The 27411-nt window shown below is 48.8% G+C and overlaps 1 protein-coding gene across 2 annotated transcripts in view; it reads left to right on the top strand.

Moving 5' to 3' along the window:
* The first annotated feature begins 448 nt into the window (after positions 1 to 448).
* Positions 449 to 27411, top strand: part of smoc1 (SPARC related modular calcium binding 1) — a 341176-nt gene continuing 314213 nt past the window's right edge. The window contains exon 1 of one of the 2 annotated variants that reach the window (XM_072485788.1): positions 449 to 718. In XM_072485788.1, the coding sequence (XP_072341889.1) occupies positions 623 to 718 (96 nt within the window). In that variant the 5' untranslated portion in view covers positions 449 to 622. The remainder of the gene's footprint in view (positions 719 to 27411) is intronic. The other variant, XM_072485799.1, reaches the window with a different exon arrangement.

Genomic DNA, 27411 nt, shown 5'->3' on the forward strand with positions numbered 1-27411 from the left:
ACTGATGTAGCAACATTTCGTAGCTCCAGCGATTCTCGCATTTTGTTTCGTTTTGGAAACCTGAATCATTGTTGGGGGCGGTGGGGGTATTTTTGTTGTTGGTGTGTAGTTATGTTTTGCGATACAAATTATTCTGGCAATGCCAAGGAAATCCCCGCCCACCCGCGTGGCGATTGGCTCCTTCCAATTCTATTGTTGCCGACCAGCCCGTTCAGGAGCCAATGTATTGGCCGGGCTGCCCCTGTCAGTCACCGCGACTTGGAATTCTGCCCAGATGAAGTTGCCTATAACGGGAACGGCATGCACGTTTGCTGCGTTTTATTACCCAGGAGCGGGGCACATTTAAGAGATTTCACTGGCAGGGGGTGGGGTGGTTGTGGGTGGGGGGGGGGGGGGGGGGGAGGAGGAGGAGGAGGAGGGAGGGGGGAAGAAAAGACCAGATGAGTGGTTGCTTAACACATTTTTGGCGTGTTTAAAACACAGAGAAAGCTAGTCGCGATCACTGGCACGGTCTGTTAGGTCCCCAACAAGGGATTTCGGGGCTGGGACTCTGATTGACATTATACAGGAGGACTCGTGTGAACTTTTTGCTTTTTTTGTTGTTTATTTTGTTGAAAAAAAAATGTTCAGGAAGTTTTCTCTTATTGTCCTGATACACTTTATTCCGCTTTATTCGGTTCTACCAGGGTCGCGTTCCCAGAGATCGAGCGGACCAAGGGTAAGTGCGTCTCACACCATCATCTGACAGTCTCGCAAACCAGCCTTGTTGAGCAAATGGGATTTAAATGTAATTTTTTTTCTTATGTTTTCTTTTTTTGTTTGTTTTGTCTGAATCATGTTTGCCTATTTAAGCTTCAAATGCCAGTCGGCTGTCTGGTGACACCTGTTCCTCCTCCCCCCACACACTCTCGGGAATCCCAAGGTGCAGAGATCTGAAATGTTCCAGTGTCGGGGTGGGGGGAGGGGGGTTTGCTGTTTTGAAACAACCAAAAGTGCATCTCGAAACGCGTGATACCGGCCATTCACAAGGAGGAATAAGTAACAAGGCTGCAGAGCATTCTGGAAGTTGCGTGTGTTATAACTTCAAACTGATTGTGCCCAGTTTGAAACGCTTTTGATCAAGATGAGGCAAGCCGCTGTTATCCACTGTATCAGAGCGGTAAGCGCTTGTTCCCAATCTAACCGGGCCGTGGGTGGGGGCACAGCAGATCTTCCCCGAGCAAATGGCTCCACTCCCACTCTACCCTCTTTAGGCGTTTTTCTAATTTTAAACGAATTGGTCCTGTTCTGGAAATGTATCCAGAGAGGGGAAAATATATCTGGAAAATGTATCTCGAGAGGGGAAAATGAACCAGGGAATGTATCGCAAGAGAGGAGAATGTATCTGGGAATGTATCCCGATAGGGGGAAACATTTAAAAAAACATCTTTATTATTGGCACAAGTATAAGATGAGATTGTGCGAAATTGACTTCAGTTGGCAATGAATAATAACACAGAAATTGATGTAATTTTCAACATGGCATTTCTTCAGGGTTGTAATCAGCTCGGCATATCTGGAGATGGCTGAAACCTTAAAACGAACACACTTTCCTCATATTCAGCGCCCAAACTTCTACCCCACCCCCCCACCCCCTCCCAGAGAAACGTTGTACTTCTTCATTCCAAACTTGCTTTGGGGAACATGTCTTTGCTGCCGGTTGTGAAACCGACATGAGAGAATGGTGCAATTAACCAGATGCGGGTTGGGATAACCGTTCATTTTTACCCTCCAGGTAGCAACCCCACGCCCCCCACTCCCTGACGGCCTCGCGACAAAGGTTTAACTTTCCTTTTCCAAATTACCCTAGTGGGTGGATTCATGCGCCCCCATGTTCCGCATTCCACACTGAACGGCTCGTAAAAGTGGCTCTTGGAAATAACTTTTCCTCTCCCCCCCCTCTCTCAGGCAAAGCGCAAAAAAACTTAAACTGGGGCTATGTGGAGAGACCCACCCCCCTGTGATGTTTAGTTTAAAACCCTCAAAGGCAACGACGAAAAGGAATGATGTTGCTTCCTCAGTTAAACACTTTTACACCATGCTCGGGTTAGGAGGGAAGAATCATTTAAAGCGACATGCACCCGAAAGTAATTTCTAAAAAATGCAAGTCTTAAAACTCTGGGCAGGAAATCAGTGCAGACCGTTTAGCATCCACGTTTTCTTCATTTCGAAATACATATTTTCGGGGACATGATTTGAGATTTCTAGTAGTGAAGTTTCCTTCCTCTCAGATGCCCGGTTCACGCTGGCTGCGCAACGAATGGATATTTTCTATCTGAACAGTTTCTACATTTGAACAATGACCTGACCATAGAGTGAAACAGCCCTTTTTATTTACATCTGTTACTGTCAACGTTACAGAGAGAGAGAGAGACACCTGAGAGATCCCATTGCATTTCCTGAAGCTTAATTCTGAGTTCTTGATAATCACTTCGACTTAATTCTGTCTGTTTGTAATATACCTTAACCCTCTCGCTCCCATCAGTACTCCTAGGGAAGTCCAGATTTGCTTCAAGCTTATCCTGATCAATTTTGTAGCTACTCAGAAGAGCATTAGAAACACAATGGCGAAACAAGGTGGGAGTCATTTCCGAGCTACATACACTGCCCCAGACAAAATATTTTAAGATCACTTATAGTAAAACAATCCTCTCCTTTGGGCATCTTGAGTTCTTTCTGCCCATCTGACCCGAGATGAACGGTTCTCCGCGCATTTTTGTAAAACACAGCCTGGATCAATACATTGGACAGTGACCTCAACTCTGGGGCACCGCATCAAGCATTTCTGAGTGAACTGCCCTGGCTCAACCTTCATCAGCTGCTTCATCAAATGACCTTTCCTCTACCACAAGGGCAGAAGTTGAGGTGCTCACTGATGATTGCTTAGTATTCAGTTCTGTTCTTAACTGCAGTTAAGGAAATGGTCTGTGCCTGAATGCAGCAAGACCTGGATAACATACAGGCTTGGGCTGAATGTGGTAAGTGATGTTCGTGCTACACAAGTGCCAGGCAATGACATTCTCCAACCAGAGAGAATCTAACCATCTCTGCTTGACATTCAGCAATATTACCATTACTGTTTCACCCCAGCATCAACATTCTGTACTTCACTGTTGACAAGAAACCTAACAAGACAAGTCACATAAACATTGTGGCTACAAGAGCAGATCAGAGGCAGGGTATTCTGGAGCTAGTGCCTCAATCCTTGACTCCGCAAAGCCTTTTCATAATCTCCAAGCTGCAACTGAGGAGCATGCCTGGATGAGTGCAGCTCCAATAGCATTCATTAAAGTTGACAGCATCCGGGACAAAGCAGCCCACTTGACTGACACCCCATCCACCACCATAATCAGTCACTCCCTTATCCACCAGTGCACAGTAGCAGCAATGTGTACCATCTACAGGATGTACTGCAGTAACTCACCTTCCAAACCCATGATCTTTGCCACCGAGAAGGTCATGGGCAGCAGGTGCGTGAGAACATTAGCATCCTGACTCGGAACTGTATCGTCATTGCTCCATCAAAATCTTGGAACTCCCTCCCTACCAGCACTGTGGGTGTATCTACATCTCATGGACTGCAACAAAGAAGGCAGCTCACCACTCAACTTCTCAAGGCCAATTAGGGATGGACAACAATTGCTGGCTTTGCCAGTGTTACAACAGATGGATGAATATAAAATGAATTACTTCGCTGTCATTTGGAATCTAATGGAAAATATATCTGTAACATATTTAAATAAACAATATCATCATTTATTATTGCCCCCTTGTGGGGCAAACTAGAACAAGAGGTTACAGATATAGGTTGAGAGGCAGTAGGTTTAGAACTGAGATGAGGAAGAACTACTTCTCACAGAGAGTGGTGAATTTGTGGAACTTGCTGTCCCATAGTGTGGTGGAATCTGAATCATTAAATGGTTTGAAGAGGGAGATAGATATATTTTTGATAAAAAACGGCCTAAAAGGATATGGGCAACAGGTGGGGTGGTGGATTTGAGACCATAGCAATTTATCATAGAAGTTACGTGCAGAAGGAGGCTATTTGGCCCGTCGAGTCTACACTGGCTCTTATGGAAAGAGCACCCCACTTAAGCCCACGTCTCGACCCCATCCCCGTAATCCAGCAACCTTTTTGACACTAAGGCCAATTTATCATCACCAATCCACCTAGCCTGCACATCTTTGGATCAGGAAGCGATCAGCCATGATCAGATTGAATGGAAAAGCAGGCTCGAAGAGCTGAATACCATTCTCTGCAGTGGAAAGCAACATACTAAATTATCAGTTTGTGTACTTGAGACAGTTTGATTGAATTAATACAAAGAGGGAGGGAGTCTTGACATTTTTATGAACAGACATTAAGAATTAGGAACAGGAGTAGGCCACTCGGCTCCTCCACCATTCAAGAAAATCAAGGCTGATATGATTGTAACCTCAAATCCACATTCCTGTCTACCTCTGATAACCTTTCACCCCCTTGTGAATCAATAATCTGTCTACCTCTGTCTTAAAAATATTAAAAGGCTTTGCTCCTGCCACCTTATGAGGAAGAGAGTTTGAAAGACTCACAACCCTCAGGGGGAAAAAAAAATGCTCCTCATCTCTGTCCTAAATGGGCGACCCCTTGGGCGAAATTCTCCCCCAACGGCGGGATGCCCGCCGACTGGCGCCAAAGCCGGCGCAAATCAGACGGGCATCGCGCCGGCAAAAAGGTGCGGAAGTCTCCGCATCTTTGGCGGCCTAGCCCCAACATTGAGGGGCTAGGCCGACGCCGGAGGGATTTCCGCCCCGCCAGCTGGCGGAAATGGCGTTTGTTGCCCCGCCAGCTGGCGCGGAAATGCGGCGCATGCGCGGGAGCGTCAGCGGCCGCTGTCAGTTTCCCCGCGCATGCGCAGTGGGGAGAGTCTCTTCCGCCTCCGCCATGGTGGAGGCCGTAGCGGAGGCGGAAGGGAAAGAGTGCCCCCACGGCACAGGCCCGCCCGCGGATCGGTGGGCCCCGATCGCGGGCCAGGCCACCGTGGGGGCACCCCCCGGGGTCAGATCGCCCCGCGCCCCCCCCCAGGACCCCGGAGCCCGCCCACGCTGCCTGGTCCCGCCGGTAAATACCAGGTTTGATTTACGTCGGCGGGACAGGCAGTTTCTGGGCGGGACTTCGGCCCATCCGGGCCGGAGAATCCAGCGGGGGGTCCCGCCAACCGGCGCGGCTGGATTCCCGCCCCCGCCCAATCTCCGGGAGCGGAGACTTCGGCGGGGGCGGGGGCGGGATTCACGGCGGCCAACGGCCATTCTCCGACCCGGCGGGGGGTCGGAGAATGACGCCCCTTATTTTTAAATAGTGACCCCGGTACTTGATTCTCCCGCAAAAGGAAACACCCTCTCCACATCCAGCCTGTTGAGACCCCTCAACGTCTTTACGTAGGATCACATATTTTCTTTATCTCAAATATTATTTAGAGTAACTTCTTCAAACGTGACACTTCACTTCGCTTGTCGAGTCTGTAAAAATAAACAGAAATCACTTGCACCCCCACTGGAGCTATTGGTAAAATGTCAGATGATGGTGTGTATGTGGGAATCCTTTTAGTCAAGTGTGCTGTCTATAGCGTTTGTAAACTGCAATACAGTAAACAGTAATGCGCCTTAATACGAAATTGGTTTTGTTCTGGATGAAGTTGCATAACAAGTAAACCGTTGCAATATTGATTTCGCTAAGGTTGTTGATGTGCCGCCTTTTTGCCAACTTATGTCTTTTGAGACAAACCTTTCGACTTTTGGGTCTGCCCTGAATGTTTTAGTTGTCAAGAGACAAAATGGGATTTGAAGAGGATATAACTTGCGATGAGGTAGGGACTTTCATCACAAGCTGCAAACTCATTGGAGCATACAACATTGAAAGGATTAAGTCGACACTTAATAAGAGTTTTTAAAAAAGCATAGCGCAAAAAAAGTAGGTCTATATATAAAATACAAGGCAATTAATATTTTTCTCTTATTAAAATGGGAAACAAGGGCAATTCCAAGGGGGATCGATGTCTGACAGGTTACATATAACATGGATTTTAAAGAGGGAACTGAAGCTTTTTAGTTGCTTGTCTGAATAATGTGTTACTTCCAGTAATTATATTAGAGACCTTGAAGATTATGTGGTGCTCCTGTCAATTCTGCTTGGTTTCTGCTTCAGTCTCTTTACTCGGCTCCTTTTCAGTTGTGAAAGATTACATTTCACAGTGGAGAGTTAAGCCGGAATCTAAGAGGAAAGCAGACACAACAGAACACCCCCTTTTTAAGTCGTCCTTCACAGCTCTGCTGGGGCGGGGGTGGGGGGTAGTGCCGGAGTGACGGATCCTCTCAAACCCTTCAGAATTGTGCTGAAATGACAGACGCAGTTAAACTTGGCGAATAAAAACCCGCGGTGCCGCTGAACCGAGTGTGAAATTGTGTCCAGATCAACACAATGGAAGAGATTGTGGGGGAAACTTCTATCGTACAAACACTTTGTAACAAAAAGCTTTGCCTACATGCTCGAGTGGCGGGCTTGCTACCTTCTGGAGTGTCTGAGGTACTAATCTAGGGGGAACTTGATAAGTGGAGGACAAAGAATGAAATAGAGGACATGTTGAAAGTGTGAGATCAAATAAGGGTCCATGTGAGGCGTAATCATTGGCGTCGGATGGTTTGCTTCCGTGCTGCGTAACTCTATGTAATCTATATATAGTCAATCTTCATTGCAGATTGAGTAAATTATTCCTAATGAGCTCTGGCCACGAATGAACGCACAATATAATCCTGGCAATTTGCCCCGGTAGTAGGTGTTGAAGCTGAGGACATATGGGTTCTCTAGTGCCCGATGGGCTGGACTAACAAACACCCCAGAGAGCAGGGCCTTCTTGAGACAAGTGTTGGAAAAGGAGCTCAACAAATCTTGCAGCAGAAATCCCGCCGGACTGCCGTAAGGTCAAAGTGAGCACTGATCCGTCAGACAAGGGAATCTGCCACCCCTATCTGCCCTCGCTGACATCTGATTCCAGTATCGCATTAAGTGGTTGATTTTTATTACCTCAGAGGAATTAAAGACGGATCTTAACCAGCGGGTGCCCCACATCCCGAGGGAAAACAAAAGGAAACGGATAAAATCCTCGGGGACCATTTGTACTTGACTCTCAATTCATCATGGATTACTTTCTGGTAAAGCAGCCCACTCTGCAACTGTCCAGATAGGGTTGAGGTGTAATAACAGCTTAGTGGAGGAGGGGGTGGGGGGAGTTATCTGCTGCTGTTCACGATCTCCGGACAAATGTGAGGTAATGCATTTTGGAAGGGCTAATGCAGGTAGGGAATATACAGTGAATGGTAGAACCCTCAAGAGTATTGAAAGTCAAAGAGATCTAGGAGTACAGGTCCACAGGTCATTGAAAGGGGCAACACAGGTGGAGAAGGTAGTCAAGAAGGCATACGGCATGCTTGCCTTCATTGGCCGGGGCATTGAGTATAAGAATTGGCAAGTCATGTTGCAGCTGTATAGAACCTTAGTTAGGCCACACTTGGAGTATAGTGTTCAATTCTGGTCGCCACACTACCAGAAGGATGTGGAGGCTTTAGAGAGGGTGCAGAAGAGATTTACCAGAATGTTGCCTGGTATGGAGGGCATAAGCTATGAGGAGCGATTGAATAAACTCGGTTTGTTCTCACTGGAACAAAGGAGGTTGAGGGGCGACCTGATAGAGGTATACAAAATTATGAGGGGCATAGACAGAGTGGATAGTCAGAGGCTTTTCCCCAGGGTAGAGGGGTCAATTACTAGGGGGCATAGGTTTAAGGTGAGAGGGGCAAAGTTTAGAGTAGATGTACGAGGCAAGTTTTTTACGCAGAGGGTAGTGGGTGCCTGGAACTCACTACCGGAGGAGGTAGTGGAAGCAGGGACGATAGGGACATTTAAGGGGCATCTTGACAAATACATGAATAGGATGTGAATAGAAGGATACGGACCCAGGAAGTGTAGAAGATTGTAGTTTAGTCGGGCAGTATGGTCGGCACGGGCTTGGAGGGCCGAAGGGCCTGTTCCTGTGCTGTACATTTCTTTGTTCTTTGTTCTTTGTTATCTCCTCTTTGGCTGTAAAGCATTTTGGGGGCACCTAGTGGTCAGGGAGGACGCTATATAAATAAATTTAAAATGCCCAATTTTCCCCCCAATTAAGGATCAATTTAGAGTGGCCAATCCACCTACCCTGCACATCTTTGGGTTGTGGGGATGAGACCCACAAAGACAGAGGGGGAATGTGCAAACTCCACACGGACATTGTACTGAGGCTGGGATTGAACCGGGGTCCTCTGCGCCGTGAGGCAGCAGCTCGAGCCATTGCACCACCATGCCCCACCATGTCTTTCTCAGTTGGAAGTGCTAATATATGGATGGCTATGGTGGGCTTGCCCGTGACAATTGTCTGTTTTAACCACCTCCAGCCCCCATAATTGAAGTGTAAGCTGATCTTCATTCTCAACGCTCAGTCAAAATGACTGCTTTGGCAAAACACCAAATGCTGGCCAATGGCCCATGCCCTATCGCCGATGCATTGGTGCTCTCAAGAGAGACGGGAAAGAATGAAAAGTAGCTTATTTTTGGAATGGTGCCATTTTATGTTCATCATCCACAGAAGATGACAGATGGGCCATTGGATAAACATCGCATTCAAAGGCCAGCACCTCCAACTGAGTAGCATTCCCTTCCTGCTACACTGGAGTGTCAGCCTAGATTTTAGGCTTAAGCATTTGGAGTGGTACCTGAATTCACAACCTTCAGGCCCAGAGGCAAGAGGCTACCCGACTGAGCTGGCAGGTAGTTGTGATGTACCTGTGATAATGGTCTTTTGACGCTCATCACACAGCTGATGGCTTTCCTAAACAGGGGAAATGTCAATGTCGTTTGTTAGTTCAGCAATGAATAGGACAATATAATATCACATTTTTCAACACGATTATGAAGATTCTCATCCACTCAAAAGGCTGCATTTTCTCCCACAATATTACAATGAACACAGGTGAGAGTGTTCACATGTCCCTTGCACTGAACAGTGAGTATCCAATCGCCATTAACTTGCTCAGGATAAAAAGTATTCATAGTTATCATAGAATTTACAGTGCAGAAGGAGGCCATTTGGCCGATCAAGTCTGCACCAGCCCTTGGAAAGAGCACCCCACTTAAACCCACACCTCTACCCTATCCGCGTAACTCAGTCTAACGTTTTTGGACATTCTCCCCGTATCTACATAGGTTTCCTCCGGATACCCCGGTTTTCTCCCACAGTCCAAAGATGTGCAGGTTAGGTGGATTGGCCATGATCAATTGCCCCTTACTGTCAAATATTTAGGTGGGGTTACCAGGTTCGGGCAGGGGAGTGGGCCTAGATAGGGTGCTCTTTTGGAGGGTCGGTGCAGACACAATGGGCCGAATGGCCTCCTTCTGCACTGCAGGGATTCTATGTTTACAACCCCAGCACCACAGAATCATCAGTAGTCCCATTCTCATTCTTTAATACCAGGCCATGGAAAATGTACCTGTTGTGCATCAATGTTTCTCATGGTTCTCCGAAGATTTTCTTTTTTACTGAATTTTGATACTCGGAAATTATTGCTAGTGATATGCGCAGATACATAGCAAACACTGCAATGCCACCCAAATACATCGAGCGTCAGTTTGCTGGGAAGACTGGGAACAGAATATGGATGTGTCCTGTTACTGAAATCTCCACCTGAAATGTCATTCCTAAATATATACATATATATTCCCAGTTGAATTTGCTTTGCATCGCCTTAGTTCCATTTTAATAATCACAATCTGTAAAATGTGGTGGGGGGAGTGGGGGAACTCAATCCATACTTTGCTCCCAATGGACTCACAATGAAGCAAAGGTTATTGTGGTAAAACCCTAGGAACCTTTCACACTTAATTCTGTTTTAAAAATCCAAGCTTGCAATTACCTAAGCACCACTGCTTCTGGTTGGTCAATGTATCTTATTTGGTTCAATCGCATAAGTCAAACTCTTGGTGTATGAATAACAAGATGTCTTCGTACATTCCTCTGAAATTAATTTGCCTGCTCTATGAACAAACCTTTTAAACGGGGCTGATGTTTTGGTTAATCGGGCTGAGGAATTTCACACAATTTTATCAGATAGGAGCAGGAGTAAGCCATTCAGCCCTTTGAGCCTGCTCCGCCATTTAATATAATCACTCTCTCCCCATTCACCTTCATCGCTGATTTTGCAGAACACCAATTCATCAGGTCCTCGGCTCGATTGTTCTGCGTTAACAAAGTATTATAATCACGCTGTGGAGATGCCGGCGCTGGACTTTGGTGGGTACAGTAAGAAGTCTCACAACACCAGGTTAAAGTCCAACAGGTTTATTTGGAATCACTAGCTTTCGGAGCGCAGCTCCTTCATCAGGTGAAGTTCCCTTGAACTGATGAAGGAGCAGTGCTCCGAAAGCTTGTGATTTCAAATAAACCTGTTGGACTTTAACCTGGTGTTGTGAGATTCTTAAAGTATTATAAGTAAGTTTTGCCCTGTTCCTTATTTTCTCCACTCGATGCATTTTATTTGCACCCACCACCCACACCCTGCACACTCATCACACATATCATGAAAGTCAAAACCATTATTCAACAAGTCATAGGCAGGGGAATTTTTTTTCATGAGTTTAGCACATATGCACATGCTTTCTTGCACTAAAATCCTGTCCGCTCCCTTCTTCGTTGTCTTTGTCGAGGGGAAGTGGATTTGTGGGAATGGCCTGGATGTTAAACCAGGCTGCTGGTAATAGCATATGAAATAAACTCTGCATAAATCATTTCCTGTCAGTTCTCTTCATAATGGAACATATTATGGACAAGTGGGAAGTCATTCACTTTCGCAACAAGAATAGGAAAAACCGGATGTTTCTGAAAAGGCATAAAACTCCTCAATATTGATGTTCAGAGAGACTTGGGTGCACTTGGAGAAAGTTAACATACAGGCACAGGACTTCCGGGTGCGGCGATGACCAGCTGAGTCGCACGTTTCGGCAGCTCCCGGTGGAGCGGACTTTTGGGCTCTTAATAAGAGCCCCAACGGCAATTTTAACGGCTAAAAGTACTGTGCGGTGAACCAGAAGGGAATCCCCCCTGGATACGGATGAAAAAAGGAGAGGAAGGTGGCCGGATTGCGGTGGATCCTTTAGAGCAGCGGCAAGGAAGGCAAGCAAAAACCAAGATGGCGTCGGAAGGTGGCAGTTTAATATGGGGCCCTGAACAACACGAGTTTTTGAAACGCTGCGTGGAAGAACTCAAAAAGGAAATGAAGAAGGAGCTGTTGGCCCCGATATTACAGGCGATCGAAGGGCTAAAGGAGGAGCAAAAGACCCAGGAGCGGGAGCTTCGGGTCGTGAAGGCAAAGGCTGCCGAGAATGAGGACGACATACAGGGCCTGGTGGTGAAGACGGAGATGCACGAGGCACACCATAAACGATGTGTGGAAAGGCTGGAGGCGCTGGAGAACAACGCGAGGAGGAACAACCTAAGGATTCTTGGTCTTGCTGAAGGTGCGGAGGGAGCGGACGTCGGGGCATATGTGAGCACGATGCTGCACTCGTTAATGGGAGCGGAGGCCCCGGCGGGTCCGCTGGAGGTGGAGGGAGCATACCGAGTGATGGCGCGAGGACTGAGAGCAGGAGAAATTCCTAGAGCCGTAGTGGTGAGATTCCTCCGTTTTAAGGAGAGAGAGATGGTCCTTAGATGGGCAAAGAAAACTCGGAGCAGTAAGTGGGAGAACGCGGTGATCCGCGTATACCAAGACTGGAGTGCGGAGGTGGCGAGAAGGAGGGCGAGCTTTAATCGGGCCAAGGCGGTGCTTCACAAAAAGAAGATAAAATTCGGAATGGTGCAACCGGCAAGACTGTGGGTCACATATCAAGGGGGGCACCACTACTTTGAGACGGCGGATGAGGCGTGGACTTTTATCGTGGAAGAAAAATTGGAATGAGCGGGTTATTAAAAAAATGAACGTTTGAAACAAAGTGGTGGGGCGAGTATGGGGGGCGAAGAAGGGGGTAAAAAGGGGGGAAAGAGGAGTTTTATGTTATTAATCCTGCGATGTGGTAACTTTTCTCTCTTCCACAGGAGGTGGTGGGGGGAGGAAAGAAGGTGGAGGAGATGGGGCGTTGGCCATTGGGGGTGGGGCCAAGGGGGAAGCGCGGGCTCGGTTCCCACGCTATGATAATCATGGCGGGAACAGGGAAGCAGGAAGGAGGGGACGTCGCACGGTGCAAGCCGAGGTCACGGGGGGAAGCCGAGGTCGGCCAGAGTTTGCTGACTTCTGGGAGCAACGTGGGGGGTGTAACTATGCTAGTGGGGGATCTAGCGGGGGGGGGGGGTGGGGGGGTGGGAGGGGGGAATTATTGGGCTGCTGCTGCTGGGGAGAAGGGGGAGCTGGCATGGGGTGGGATGAGCGGGGGGGCACCGCCTGGGGGGGACACAGCTGCGTGGGAACCGGGTGAGGAGCTGGAAAAAGGGGATGGCTAATCGACAAGGGGGGGGGTAAAAAGCCCCCCAACCCGGCTGATCACGTGGAACGTGAGAGGGCTGAACGGGCTGATAAAGAGGGCATGGGTACTCGCACACCTTAAGAAACTTAAGGCAGACGTGGTTATGTTACAGGAAACGCACTTGAAACTGATAGACCAGGTGAGACTACGCAAAGGTTGGGTGGGGCAGGTGTTCCATTCGGGGCTAGATGCGAAAAACAGGGGGGTGGCTATATTAGTGGGGAAGCGGGTAATGTTCGAGGCAAAGACTATAGTGGCGGATAGCGGGGGCAGATACGTGATGGTGAGTGGCAAACTACAGGGGGAGACGGTGGTTTTGGTAAACGTATATGCCCCGAACTGGGATGATGCCAATTTTATGAGGCGTATGCTAGGACGCATCCCGGACCTAGAGGTGGGAAAGTTGGTAATGGGGGGAGATTTCAATACGGTGTTGGAACCAGGGCTGGACAGGTCGAGGTCCAGGACTGGAAGGAGGCCGGCAGCAGCCAAGGTGCTTAAAGATTTTATGGAGCAGATGGGAGGAGTAGACCCGTGGAGATTTAGCAGACCTAGGAGTAAGGAGTTTTCGTTTTTCTCCTATGTCCACAAAGTCTATTCACGAATAGACTTTTTTGTTTTGGGAAGGGCTTTGATCCCGAAGGTGAGGGGAATGGAGTATACGGCTATAGCCATTTCGGATCACGCTCCACATTGGGTGGACTTGGAGATAGGGGAGGAAAAAGAACGGCGTCCACCCTGGAGAATGGACATGGGACTAATGGCAGATGAGGGCGTGTGTCTAAGGGTGAGGGGGTGCATTGAAAAGTACTTGGAACTCAATGATAATGGGGAGGTCCAGGTGGGAGTGGTCTGGGAGGCGCTGAAGGCAGTGGTTAGAGGGGAGCTGATATCAATAAGGGCACATAAAGGAAAGCAGGAGAGTAGGGAACGGGAGCGGTTGCTGCAAGAACTTCTGAGGGTGGGCAGGCAATATGCGGAGGCACCGGAGGAGGGACTGTACAGGGAAAGGCAAAGGCTACACGTAGAATTTGACTTGCTGACAACGGGTACTGCAGAGGCACAGTGGAGGAAGGCACAGGGTGTACAGTACGAATATGGGGAGAAGGCGAGCAGGTTGCTGGCCCACCAATTGAGGAAAAGGGGAGCAGCGAGGGAAATAGGGGGAGTGAGGGATGAGGAAGGAGAGATGGAGCGGGGAGCGGAGAGAGTGAATGGAGTGTTCAAGGCATTTTATAAAAAATTATACGAAGCTCAACCCCCGGATGGGAGGGAGAGAATGATGGGCTTTCTGGACCGTCTGGAATTTCCCAAGGTGGAGGAGCAGGAAAGGGTGGGACTGGGAGCACAGATTGAAATAGAGGAAGTAGTGAAAGGAATTAGGAGCATGCAGGCGGGGAAGGCTCCGGGACCGGATGGATTCCCAGTTGAATTTTACAGGAAATATGTGGACTTGCTCGCCCCGCTACTGATGAGGACCTTTAATGAGGCAAAGGAAAGGGGACAGCTGCCCCCGACTATGTCTGAGGCAACGATATCGCTTCTCCTAAAGAAGGAAAAGGACCCGCTGCAATGCGGGTCCTATAGACCTATTTCCCTCCTAAATGTAGACGCTAAGGTTCTGGCCAAGGTAATGGCAATGAGGATAGAGGATTGTGTCCCGAGGGTGGTCCATGAGGACCAAACTGGGTTTGTGAAGGGGAGACAGCTGAATACGAATATACGGAGGCTGCTAGGGGTAATGATGATGCCCCCACCAGAGGGGGAAGCGGAGATAGTGGTGGCGATGGATGCCGAGAAAGCATTTGATAGAGTGGAGTGGGATTATCTGTGGGAGGTGCTGAGGAGATTTGGTTTTGGAGATGAGTATGTTGGATGGGTGCAGCTGTTGTATAGGGCCCCAGTGGCGAGTGTGGTCACGAATGGACGGGGATCTGCATACTTTCGGCTCCATAGAGGGACAAGGCAGGGATGCCCTCTGTCCCCATTATTGTTTGCACTGGCGATTGAGCCCCTGGCAATAGCATTGAGGGGTTCCAAGAAGTGGAGGGGAGTACTTAGAGGAGGAGAAGAACACCGGGTATCTCTGTATGCGGATGATTTGTTGTTATATGTAGCGGACCCGGCGGAGGGGATGCCAGAGATAATGCGGACACTTCGGGAGTTTGGAGAATTCTCAGGATATAAACTGAACATGGGGAAAAGTGAGTTGTTTGTGGTGCATCCAGGGGAGCAGAGCAGAGAAATAGAGGACTCTCCGCTGAGGAAGGTAACAAGGGACTTTCGTTACTTGGGGATCCAGATAGCCAAGAATTGGGGTACATTGCATAGGTTAAATTTAACGCGATTGGTGGAACAAATGGAGGAGGACTTCAAGAGATGGGACATGGTATCCCTGTCACTGGCAGGGAGGGTGCAGGCGGTTAAAATGGTAGTCCTCCCGAGATTCCTCTTTGTGTTTCAGTGCCTCCCGGTGGTGATCACGAAGGCTTTTTTCATAAGGATCGAAAGAGTATCATGAATTTTGTGTGGGCCGGGAAGACCCCGAGAGTGAGGAAGGGATTCTTACAGCGTAGTAGGGATAGGGGGGGCTGGCACTACCGAGCCTAAGTGAGTACTACTGGGCCGCCAATATCTCAATGGTGAGTAAGTGGATGGGAGAAGAGGAGGGAGCGGCGTGGAAGAGATTGGAGAGGGCGTCCTGTAGGGGGACTAGCCTACAAGCTATGGTGACGGCCCCATTGCCGTTCTCACCGAAGAAATACACCACAAGCCCGGTGGTGGTGGCGACTTTGAAAATTTGGGGAGAGTGGAGACGGCATAGGGGAAAGACGGGAGCCTTGGTGGGGTCCCCGATAAGAAATAACCATAGGTTTGCCCCGGGGAGAATGGATGGGGGATTTGGAATATGGCAAAGAGCAGGAGTAACGCAACTGAAAGATCAGTTTGTGGATGGGAAGTTCGCAAGTCTGGGAGCGCTGACCGAGAAATATGGCTTGCCCCAAGGGAATGCATTCCGGTATATGCAACTGAGGGCTTTTGCGAGGCAACAGGTGAGGGAATTCCCGCAGCTCCCGACGCATGAGGTGCAGGACAGAGTGATCTCAAAGACATGGGTGGGGGACGGTAAGGTGTCAGATATCTATAGGGAAATGAAGGACGAGGGGGAGATTATGGTAGATGAGCTGAAAGGGAAATGGGAAGAAGAGCTGGGGGAGGAGATTGAGGAGGGGCTGTGGGCGGATGCCCTAAGTAGGGTAAACTCATCGTCCTCGTGTGCCAGGCTAAGCCTGATTCAATTTAAGGTGTTACACAGGGCGCATATGACTGGAGCACGGCTCAGTAAATTTTTGGGGGTAGAGGATAGGTGTGCGAGATCCTCGAGAAGCCCAGCGAATCATACCCACATGTTCTGGTCATGTCCGGCACTACAGGGGTTCTGGGTGGGGGTGACAAAGGTGCTTTCGAAAGTAGTGGGGGTCAAGGTCGAACCAAGCTGGGGGTTGGCTATATTTGGGGTTGCACAAGAGCCGGGAGTGCAGGAGGCGAGAGAGGCCGATGTTTTGGCCTTTGCGTCCCTAGTAGCCCGGCGCAGGATACTGTTGATGTGGAAGGAAGCCAAGCCCCCGGGGGTGGAGACCAAATGACATGGCAGGGTTTATAAAGCTGGAACGGATTAAGTTCGTCCTAAGGGGATCGGCTCAAGGGTTCACCAGGCGGTGGCAACCGTTCGTCGAATACCTCACAGAAAGATAGAGGGAATGGAAAAGAAGAAGGCAGCAGCAGCAGCCCAGGGGGGGGTGGGGAGGGGGGGGGGAGGAACCAGAAGGACTCTCAGGGTTGTTAATATATATGTATAATATGTATAGGTCGTTGCTATAAATAATTGTATATTGGACTGTTAAATAATATTTTTGGAGAGTGTTTATCTGAGACAAGGCAGTTGCCATTTAGTTTTAGTTTTCGTTTTTGTTATATATTATTTATTCTTTGTTTATAAAACAGGTCATTGTTATTTATATTGTTATATTATTGTGTAAAGGATACACAATGTACTGTGATGGTTGACCAAAAATTTTCAATAAAATATTTATTAAAAAAAAACATACTGGCACAGCAAGATTGGGAAGACAAATGGCACACTGGCCTTTATGCAAGAGGATTGGACTCCAAAAATAAATAAATCTTACTACAGTTGCAGGGCTTTAGTAAAACTACATCTGTGCACAGTTTTGGTTTCCACATTTAAGGAAGGATATGCTTGCATTGTAGGTGGCACCATAGACTCCCTACAGTGCAGAAGGAGGCCATTCATTCCATTGAGTGTACACTGACTCTATGAAAGAACACCCCACAGGCCCACTCTTCCACTCTATACTCGCAATCCCAATTAACCTGCACATCTTTGGACACTAAGGGGATATTAAGCATGGCCAATCCACCTAACCTGCACATCTTTGGGCCGGTACAGTGAAGGTTCACTAGATTGGTTCTTGGGATGGGAAGGTTGCCCTATGATGAGAGGTGGTGTAAATAAGACCTATACATTCTGGAGTGTAGAAGAATGAGAGGTGATCTGATAGAAATGTACAGGTTTTTGAAGAGGCTTGAAAGGGTAAACACTGAAACGCTGCGTCCGCTGGATGGACAATTTAGGGCAAGGGGGCCCAGTTTCTGGATAAGGGGTTGCATATTTATGGCTGGAACGGTGACATTTCGTACTCATTGTATTGGAGATCTTTGGACTTGTCCACCACAGAGGGTTGCGAACGTTCCATCGTTGAGCATATTCAAGATTGAGATTGATAGATTTTGGGTCTGTCAGGGACTCAAGGGGTGTGGAGAGTAGGCAGGAATATGGAGTTGAGGTAGAATATGAAGTATATGAATGAGGACTTGAATGGTTGATGGCTCCTACTTTGCATGGTTTTATGTTCTGATAGCAATTTGGTCGTCACAGAGTACCAGTTACACAATACTACTCTGTTTCTGTCGGAGTTGGAGGTGTGACCATTTCATCATCACTTCTGCACTGCTCCCACTTTATACATTTAGGGTCACATCACAGTTTAAGGACTAATAATAAGGCCAGCTTGTACTTGCATAGCACCTTTAATGTTAAAAAAAGTTGCCATGGAGCTTTGTCTATGGCCGCATTGTGAAGAAATGTTCAGCCAGGAAAAGTGATCAGGAGGATTGAGCCAAAATCAATCAGGAAGCTGAGATTTGAGGAAGCTTTTAAAGATGGAGAGGAGTCGCGGCGAGGAGGCTAAAAGAAGCAATTTCAAGTATGAGGGACAATTGGTTGAAGGCCGTGTTACCTCTGGTGAGTTGCTGTAAGTGGGTGCACAGAGAGGTGGAGTCTATTTGGGAGGGGAAATTGGGCTGGAGGATATTGCAGAGACAGGGACAAGGCCATGGAAGGACTGACAGTGGGACTAAGATTCTGAAATGAATGCAATGGAAGATTGGAAGCCAAGAATAAGTGGGTCTTTGTGCAGGATATGGGAAGTGGGGCTTTGACTAAGTTAGAGTTTATGGAATCTGAGGCCAGTGCTATGAGTGCCAGAGTGTTAACACATAGGTTTGTGACAAGTTCGTAGCACATTATAGAATCATAGAATTTACAGTGTAGAAGGAGGCCATTCAGCCCATCAAGTCCGTACTGGCCCCTAGAAAGAGCACCCTACTTAAGCCCATGCCTCCCTATCCCCAAAACCCAGTAACCCCACCTAACCTTTTGGGCACTAAGGGGCAATTTAGCATGGCAAATCCACCTAACCTGCACATCTTTGGACTGGGGGAGGAAACCGGAGCATCCGGAGGAAACCCACGCAGATACTGGGAGAAAGTGCAAACTCCACACAGACAGTCACCTGGGCGAGTATTGAACCCAGGTCCATGGAGCTGTGAAGCAGTAGTGCTAACCACTGTGCCAACGTGCCACCCATAAATTATGTGGTTTAAGGTGACCTTAATCTTAAAACCAAGTTGGAAGTACCTCCAGGCCACATTACTGTTCAGAGCCACACAAGTGCGATTATCCTGTCTCGCTGAAGCCACATTCATGTTTGATGGTAAATGGGATGATTGTGTCATGTAATCAGAAGTGAGATTGGACCAACACAACGTGACCCATTGCACGAACGCAAGGTTAATTTGCACTGTGTGCTGTTGGAGAATAATGCTCAGAGGTCACATGCCCAACTTCTTGAGTCGTGGTTCAAGCCCCACTTCAGAGCCTTGAGCTCACAATCTAGGCTGACAACTTCAGGGCAGTACTGAGGCTCAGACTTGCCGTCCGTTTAGATGAGACACTGTTGTTTGAGGGATCATTCTGTGCGCAAATTGGCTCCTGCATTTCCCTCCATTGCAACAGTAACTACACTCAAAATCATTCCGTTGGCTGTGATCTGTTTGGGATAGCCTTAGGATGTGAAAGGCATGATATAAATGCAAGTTCTTTTCTTTTCTATCTATTGAGTCCCCTGTATGAACGACAAAATAACAAGTCAGTAAATATGGGCGGCACGGTAGCACAGTGGTTAGCACTGTTTCTTCACAGCTCCAGGGACTCTGATTCGATTCCCAGCATGGATCTCCATCTGTGTGAAGTCTGCACGTTCTCCCTGTGCCTGTCCGGGTGCTCCGGTTTCCTCCCAAAGTCCCGAAAGATGTGCTGTTAGGTGAATTGGACATTTTGAATTCTCCCTCTGTGTACCCCGAACAGGGTCGGAATGTGTCGACTAGGAGATTTTCACAGTAACTTAATTGCAGTGTTAATGTAAGCCTACTTGTGACACTAATAAAGATTATTATAAATACGTTAACTTGTCATTGACTTATATCATTGGAATTGTTGGAGAGTGAATCACTGCTACCTAACTCAGTGGGGTAATTCTGACAGTGTAAGAGTTTTAAACAGATGATAATGAATTGGCAGCTCATTTAAGTCAATATGTGGAAGAATTGGGAGTGAGTCAAGATTCAATCCTCCATGACCTTTCATCCTGTAGGCCAGTGTTTTTCAAACTTTTTTCCTGGGACCCATTTTTATCGACCTTCAGGACCCATGCTGGCCGACCTTCACGGCCTACTCCAAGTCACCTTTGGGACACTCCATTTTTGCTTACCTTTAAAGCAACAGGTGAACCTGCTTGGTCCTCACGATCTCATTGCTTTGTCATTCAATGTTACATTTCTACTAAGGACTTCAGCTGCTGATTTAAGCTCTTGCTGCATCCTTTGAAAAACATCCTAGAACTCGCCATGCTTAGTCTTCAAATGCCTTTGATTGATTGATTGATTTATTGTCACATGTACCGAAGTACATTGAAAGTATTTTTCTGCGGCCAAAGGAACGTACACAGTACGTACATTGTAGACAAAAGAATAATCAACAGAGTACATTGACAAATAGTACATCGACAAATAGTGATTGGTTACAGTGTGGAACAAGAGCCAAACAAAGCAAATACATGAGCAAGAGCAGCATAGGGCATCGTGAATAGTGTTCCTACAGGGAACAGATCAGTCTGAGGGGGAGTCGTTGAGGAGTCTAGTAGCTGTGGGAAGAAGCTGTTCCTCTGCCTGGATATGCAGGTCTTCAGACTTCTGTTTTAAGGGTGTTATAAAAAAATTATGTTTGGGATGTGGGCATTGTTAGTTAGGCCAGCATTAATTGTCCATCCCTAGTTGCCATTCAGAAGGTGGTGGTGAGCTGCCTACTTGAACCGCTGAAGTCCTTGAGGTGTAGGTACACCCACTGTGCTGTTAGGGAGGGTGTTCCAGGATGTTGCTCCAGCGACAGTGAGGGAGCGGCAATATCTTTCCAAATCAGGGACGTGAGTGACTTGGAGTGGAAAGTCCAGGTGGTGGGGTTCCCAGGTATCTGCTGCTCTTGTCCTTCTAGATGGTGGTGGTCGTGGGTTTGGAAGGTGTTGTCTAAGGAACCTTGGTGAGTTGCTGCAGTGCATCTTGTAGATGGTACACATGGCTGCCACTATTTGTCGGTGATGGATGACCTGAATGTTTGTGGAAGGGGGAGCAATGAAGCGAGCTGCTTTGTTCTGTATGGTGTTGAGCGTCTTGAGTGTTGTTGGAACTCATCCAGGCAAGTGGAGAGTATTCCATTACACTCCTGACTTGTGCCTTGTAGGTGGTGGGCAGGCTTTGGGGAGTCAGGAGTGAGTTACTTGTGGTAGGGTTCCTAGCCTTTGACCTTCCCTGGTAGCCACAGTGTTAATGTGGCTAGTCCAGTTTAGTTTCTGATCAATGGTAGTTCCCAGGATGTTGATTGTGGGGATTCAGCAATGGCAAGGCCATTGAATGTCAAGGGGTGGTGATTAGATCCTCTCCTGTAGGAGATGGTCATTGCCTGGCACTTGTGTGGTACGAATGTACCTTGCCACTTGTCAGCCAAGCCTGTTTATTGTCCAGGTCTTGCTGCATTTGGACATGGGCTGCTTCATTTATCTGAGGAGTTGCGAATGGCGCTGAACATTGTGCAGTCATCCGCAAACATCCTCACTTCTGACCTTATGATGGAAGGAAGGTCATTGATGAAGCAGCTGAAGATGATTGGGCCTAGGACACTACCCTGAGGAACTCCTGCAGTGACGTCCTGGAGCTGAGATGATTGACCTCCGACCACAACAACCATCTTGCTTTATGCCAAGTATGACTCCAACCAGCAGAGGGTTTCCCCCCGATTCCCATTGACTCCAGTTCAGCTAGGGCACCTTGATGCCAATACTCAGTCAAATGCCTCCTTGATGTCAAGGGCAGTCACTCTCACCTCACCTCTGGCATTCAGTTCTTTTGTCCATGTTTGAACCAAGCCTGTAATGGGGTCAGGAGCTGTGTGACCCTGGTGGAACCCAAACTGAGCGTCCGTGAGCAGGTTATTGCTGAGTAAGTGCCGTTTGACATAACTGTTGATGACTCCTTCCATCACTTTGCTGATGATGGAGAGTAGACTGAAAGGATGGTAATTGGCTGGCTTAGATTTGTCCTGTTTCTTGTGTACAAAACACACCTAGGCAACTTTCCACATTGCCAGGTAGATGTCAGTGTCGTAGTTTTAATTGCCAGTACTTACCTGCACATAACACACACGGGCTTTGCACCTGATTTCCATTGGCACAATTAATAAAGCCATGCCTCAAAAAATCATCTTTATACAGCTACGTTCCTGATTTCAGTTTCTTCTTAATGGGTTGTCCATCAGGTGCCCTGGAGCTCAGACCAGCACTGCTTTGTCCTGCCATGGACTATCTTAAGAAGCTCTCTCCAGCAGATTCAGTTGTGAGATTCTGGCCTATTCGTGTCTCCGGCACTCTCTTCCTTATTACAAAATTATCCTTCCTCAGTTCTTCACACAGTTCTGTTGCTTGCTTGCTGGCAGCTGCAAAATGGACAAATCTTTCCTCCTTGATCTCGTACCCAAAGTACCCGTGTGTAAGTGTCAGGAGTGCAACATCTTAAAATTTAGAGTTCCCGATTATTTTTTTTCAATTAAGGGGCAATTTAGTGTGGCCAATCCACCTAGCCTGCTCACCTTTGGGTTGTGGGGTGAGACCCACGCATACACGGGGAGAATGTGTAAATTCCACACAGACAGTGACCCCGGGCCGGGATCGAACCCGGGTCCTCTGCGGCGTGAGGCAGCAGTGCTAACCACTGCACCACAGTGCCGCCCTGGGTGTGCAACCTGCTCTCTGCTGCTGCTTCTGACGCAAAGATTCTGCCGTTTTAAAAATATTTTTTTAAATGTATTTTATTCCAAATATATACGAAAAGTTTCAACACATAAACAATTCAGGAAACAAGCTTCCCAACTGTACAGTTTGTACAAATTTTCCCCCCTTTCTGCACCCCCTCCCCTTCCCCTCACGAACAGCTCCTCAAACACGGTCACAAACATCCCCCACCTCGCCTCAAAATCCTCTGCTGAATCCCTCAACTCGCATTTGATCTTTTCCAGCCGATGAAAGTTATATAAGTCCCCCAGCCAGGCCGCTATCCCCGGTGGCATTGCTGATCGCCATTCCAATAAAATTCATCGCCGGGCAATCAGAGGTGAAGGCAACAACATCGGCCTTCCTCCCCTCCATCCGGCTTCTCTGATATCCTGAATATCACCACCAAAGGGTCCGGCGCAATTTCCCCCCCCTTATCCATCTTAGCGCCGCGAACACTCCCACCTAGAATCTCTCCAACGTTTCGCAGCCCCAGAACATATGTGTGTGATTCGCTGGTCCCCGCCCACACTTCTTGCACTCGTCTGCCATTCTTGAAAGAACCCACTCATTCTTGCCCGCTTCATATATACCCTGTGTACCACCTTGAACTGTATCAGGCTCATCCTTATGCATGAGGAGGTCACATTTACCCTTCGTAGCGCCTCACTCCATACTCCCCAATTTATTTCCCTTCCCAGCTCCCCTTCCCACATTTCCTTAATCTTCACCACCTGCTCACCTCCCTGCTCTGCCAGCCACCTGTATATGTCACCACTCCTGCCCTCCCCTTCCACATCTGGAAGTAACAGTCGCACCAACACCTCGGCAACCTGGGGAACTCTTTCCAAACCTTCCGTGCGAAGTCCCTTACCTGCAGGTACGAAAACACACTTCCTCTAGTGAGCTCTACCCTCTCCTTCAATTCATCTATACTGGCGAAGCCTTCTTCCAGACACTAATCCCTCACTTTAACCAGCCCCACCTCTCCACTTCCTATACCTACCATCTATCCCCCTTGCACAAAACCGTAGTTTTCACACAACGGCGTTAACACCAACATCCCCTCTGTCCTAAAGTGCCTCCTCAGCTGGTTCCTGATCATCACCATGGACTGCACCAAGGGCTCTCCGAGTATCTGCTCGCTGCCATTGCCAATGCCGCCGTTACCATAGCCCTTAAGCTGGACCCCCGACAGGATTCCTCCTCCATCCTAACCCATACTACCCCTTCTCCTTCCCACCATCGCCTCACCTTCTCCACGTTCACTGCTCAATAGTAATGTAGCAGCTAAGGCATCACCAACCCTCCCTGCTGGCTCTGCCACTGTAACAGGGTCCTTTTAACTCTTGGCCCCTTCCCTGCCCTCACAAATAATTGTGTCCAGTTTCCGAAAGAAGACCTTTGGTATAAAGGTCGGGAGTGTCTGGAATATGGGGCGGAATTCTCCCCTACCCGGCGGGGCGGGGGGTCCCGGCGTGACCCCCGCGGGAACCACTCCGGCGTCGGGCCGCCCCAAAGGTGCGGAAGTCTCCGCACCTTTAGGGGCCAAGGCCTCACCTTGAGGGGCTAGGCCCGCGCCGGAGTGGTTTCCGTTTCACCGGCTGGTGGGAAAGGCCTTTGGCGCCACGCCAGCCGGGGCCGAAAGGTCTTCGCCAGGCGACGCGGGTCCGTGCATGCGCGGGAGCGTCAGCGGCTGGCGTGGCACATACGCAGGGGACGGGGTCTCTTCCGCCTCTGCCATAGTGAAGACCATGGCGCAGGCGGAAGAAAAAGAGTGTCCCCACGGCACAGGCCCACCCGCGGATCGGTGGGCCCCGATCGCGGGCCAGGCCACCGTAGGGGCACCCCCCGGGGCCAGATCGCCCCGCGCCCCCGCCCAGGACCCTGGAGCCCGCCCGCGCTGCCTTGTCCCGCCGTTCAAAAGGTGGTTTAATCCATGCTGGTGGGACAGGCATTCCAGCAGCAGGACTTTGGCCCATCGCGGGCCGGAGAATCGGCGGGGGTGGGCCCGCCGACCGGCGTGGCGAGATTCTCGCCCCCGCCGAATCTCTGGTGGCGGAGACTTCGGGACACGGCGGGGGCGGGATTCACGCCAGCCCCCGGCGATTCTCTGACCCGGCGGGGGGTCGGAGAATCCCGCCCATGAACAGGAATCTTGGCAGAATGTTCATCTTCACAACTTGGACCCTCCCTGCCAAAGTCATGTGCAGCGTGTCCCACTTCTGAGATTCTCTCTCGCCTCCTCCACCAGTTTTGTTAAATTCCATGTGTGAAATATCGACCATTCCCTCACTATCTGAATACCCAGGTGTCTAAACCTGTCTCTGACCATCTTAAATGGCATCCCCCTAAATTGGCTCACTGAACCAACTCATTCACCGGGAACACTTCGATTTTCCCTACATTTAAATTATATCCCGAGAATGGCCCAAACTTCCCCAACAAGACCACGATCCGCTCCACGCTCTCCAGCGGGTCCGAAACATACTGTGGTATTATAGGTATTACGGTACCTGAGAGGCTGAAGTACCATTGGTAGAACCTATATGCTTGCTATTGGCCAGAGTGTATAATAGCTCCGCCCTGATAGGTGGGGTATAAGAACCCGTGCCATCCCAGCAGCCCTCATTCTGTACCTGAGCTGCTGGGGGAAACATCTAGCTTATTAAAGCCTTCAGTTGGACTACAACCTCGTTTTAGTGGTCATTGATCATGCATCACATACAATAGTAGGTTGTCCGCATAGAGCGACACCTGATCCCCCCTTCGTCCCCTCGTAATCCCTCGTCACTCTGCCGACCCTGTAAGAGTCATTGCCAGAGGCTCTATAGCCAGCACAAACAACAGCGGTGACAGCAGGCACCCCTGTCTTGTTCCCCTTTGTAGCTAAAATTTCATGAACCCATGTCATTGGTCTGCACACTCGCCCTCGGTGTCACATATTACAGGCACACCCATGCCACAATCTTCGGCCCAAACCCAAACCTTCCCAGGAGCACAAACAGGTACCGCCACTACACTGGTTGAATGCCTTCTCTGTATCCATGGACACAACTACCTCCAGTACCTGAGTTCCCGACGGGGTCATGATCAAATTTAACAGCCTCCTTATATCACTGGAAAGCTGCCTGCCTTTTACAAAGCCTGTTTGGTCCTCCTCAACCACCCCTGGGCACAACCGTCCATCCTTTACGCCACCAACTTAGCCAGCACTTTCACGCCTGTATTTAACAATGATGTGGGCCTGTATGACCCACTTACCAACGGGTCCTTCCTCTTTCCAGTATTAATGTGATCAATTTCTGTGTCATCGTCTTCAACAGCTCCCCTTCTCCAAAGCCTCATTAAACACCCGCAAGAGATGTGGTGCCAGGTCCTTTGCTACTTGCACTAGCCCTTCCCCTCCGTCATCCTTCCACTGGCTGCTGCACCACAGGTCTCTTCCAACTCCTTGGCCAGGTCTTTCACCTTCTGCCGGGTTTGGTAACCAGCAGACATACCACTCCCGGGGGGAACATCTCCTCCGACCTTCAGCTACACGTTTCTGTCAGAGCTGCACCCAATTTTGGGTAAAAAGAGCTCTTTTCTACACCTTCCAGCAGGAGCTGCCCTGTATGCGACCACTCACACCATGGCCGCCATCGGAAGTCCTTTTTAAAAATACATTTGGTCCTGGGACAGTGCACTGATGTCAGGGGAAGACGGTAGTGGGACAGCGTGCTGATATCATGAGGCAGCAGTCTGCCCTGCTGTGCTCCGGGCTGTGCACTTTCGGATCCACCTGAGGCGGCACGCACGTGTGGACGGCAGGCATTCGCAACATAAAAGCCCGGTTATGGCCGACATTTTAAAAAAGCGGTCACGGCAGTTGGGCACTTCTCCCGATATCGGGAATGTCGCAACCGATTGCTCCACGACCGTCCCGACACCTGCCCGTGACCCACCCTCGGGTCGTGACCCTGAGTTTAAAAAACTGCTGTAGGCTACATATTCAAGGTCAGCATTTGCATGTTTCCAATCTTTGCAGTCACATCTAACGGTCTGCACAAAGTGCAGCTCCACATGGAGCAGGAATCCTATATTGCCTGAGGAGTACAGTGACATGGCTTGTTGTTGTGTGCAGGCAAAGAGCATTTGTGGTTGTGGTGTTCGTCAACTAGTGTTTCTGTAGGCTCACACGCTTTATATTTACTTCGTGTCAAGCCTCTTTATTCAGCTCAGTCTTTGTTTGTTTGAAGGGATTAGCAGATATCTAATATACTGGGAAAATGACCCAAGCTGCTCTCTGTGCTTCTTGAGCTAATGGTAGTGCAAAATCGCTGGTTGGTCAAAGTACTTGGGCCGTTTGTGAAACAGGTTCTGCGCCACAGTTCTTGCTTTCTGTGAAAAAATCCTTTCAGGAACTGTTGATACATTGTGCTGAATCGTCTCTGTGTAATCCAGTTGGATTGACCCGCCCTTTCCTGCCGTGACATGAAGTAACCAATCTCGCTGAAACACTCTGTTCCCAGCACCATCCAATGAGAAGATATTTGGAGTCAGTCTTAGGACATTAGGGAGGGGTTCCTGTGTGTTTTCACTGAGCCCTGGCACTCCGCGTGAGCACACACAAAACCCACACGCTACATACTGTGACTGACTTTGACCACGGCAGCCCCAGGGCCAACACTGTGGAAGAAAACCTTTTCCACGCCTCAGGCTTTCTCAATTCTGCACCAAAGACTAGGGCAGAGGCTTTGGGGGGCAGGGGCGGGCTGGGGGGTTTGCTGGAGTTTAAGCACAGATCAGAGGGAGTTTGACAGAATGATTGACTTGGCAACTGATTGGATGTCAGGCTCGAGGCAGGATTCTCCTCGTTAAAAGAATTAAGAGCGAGGTGATCTTTAACATTTTTGCTTTCTGAAAGGTTTTCACTTGATTTGAAAGCTGACGACATTATAGATGTAATACGTTGCAGGAACCACATTGCGCATTAGCCAAATTACTGACCGCACTAGCAAATGAGAAGATAATGAAAGAATTATGGATCAATCATTGATTGATTGATTG

Source organism: Scyliorhinus torazame, chromosome 2 (genome assembly GCF_047496885.1).
Source record: "Scyliorhinus torazame isolate Kashiwa2021f chromosome 2, sScyTor2.1, whole genome shotgun sequence".
NCBI lineage: Eukaryota > Metazoa > Chordata > Chondrichthyes > Carcharhiniformes > Scyliorhinidae > Scyliorhinus > Scyliorhinus torazame.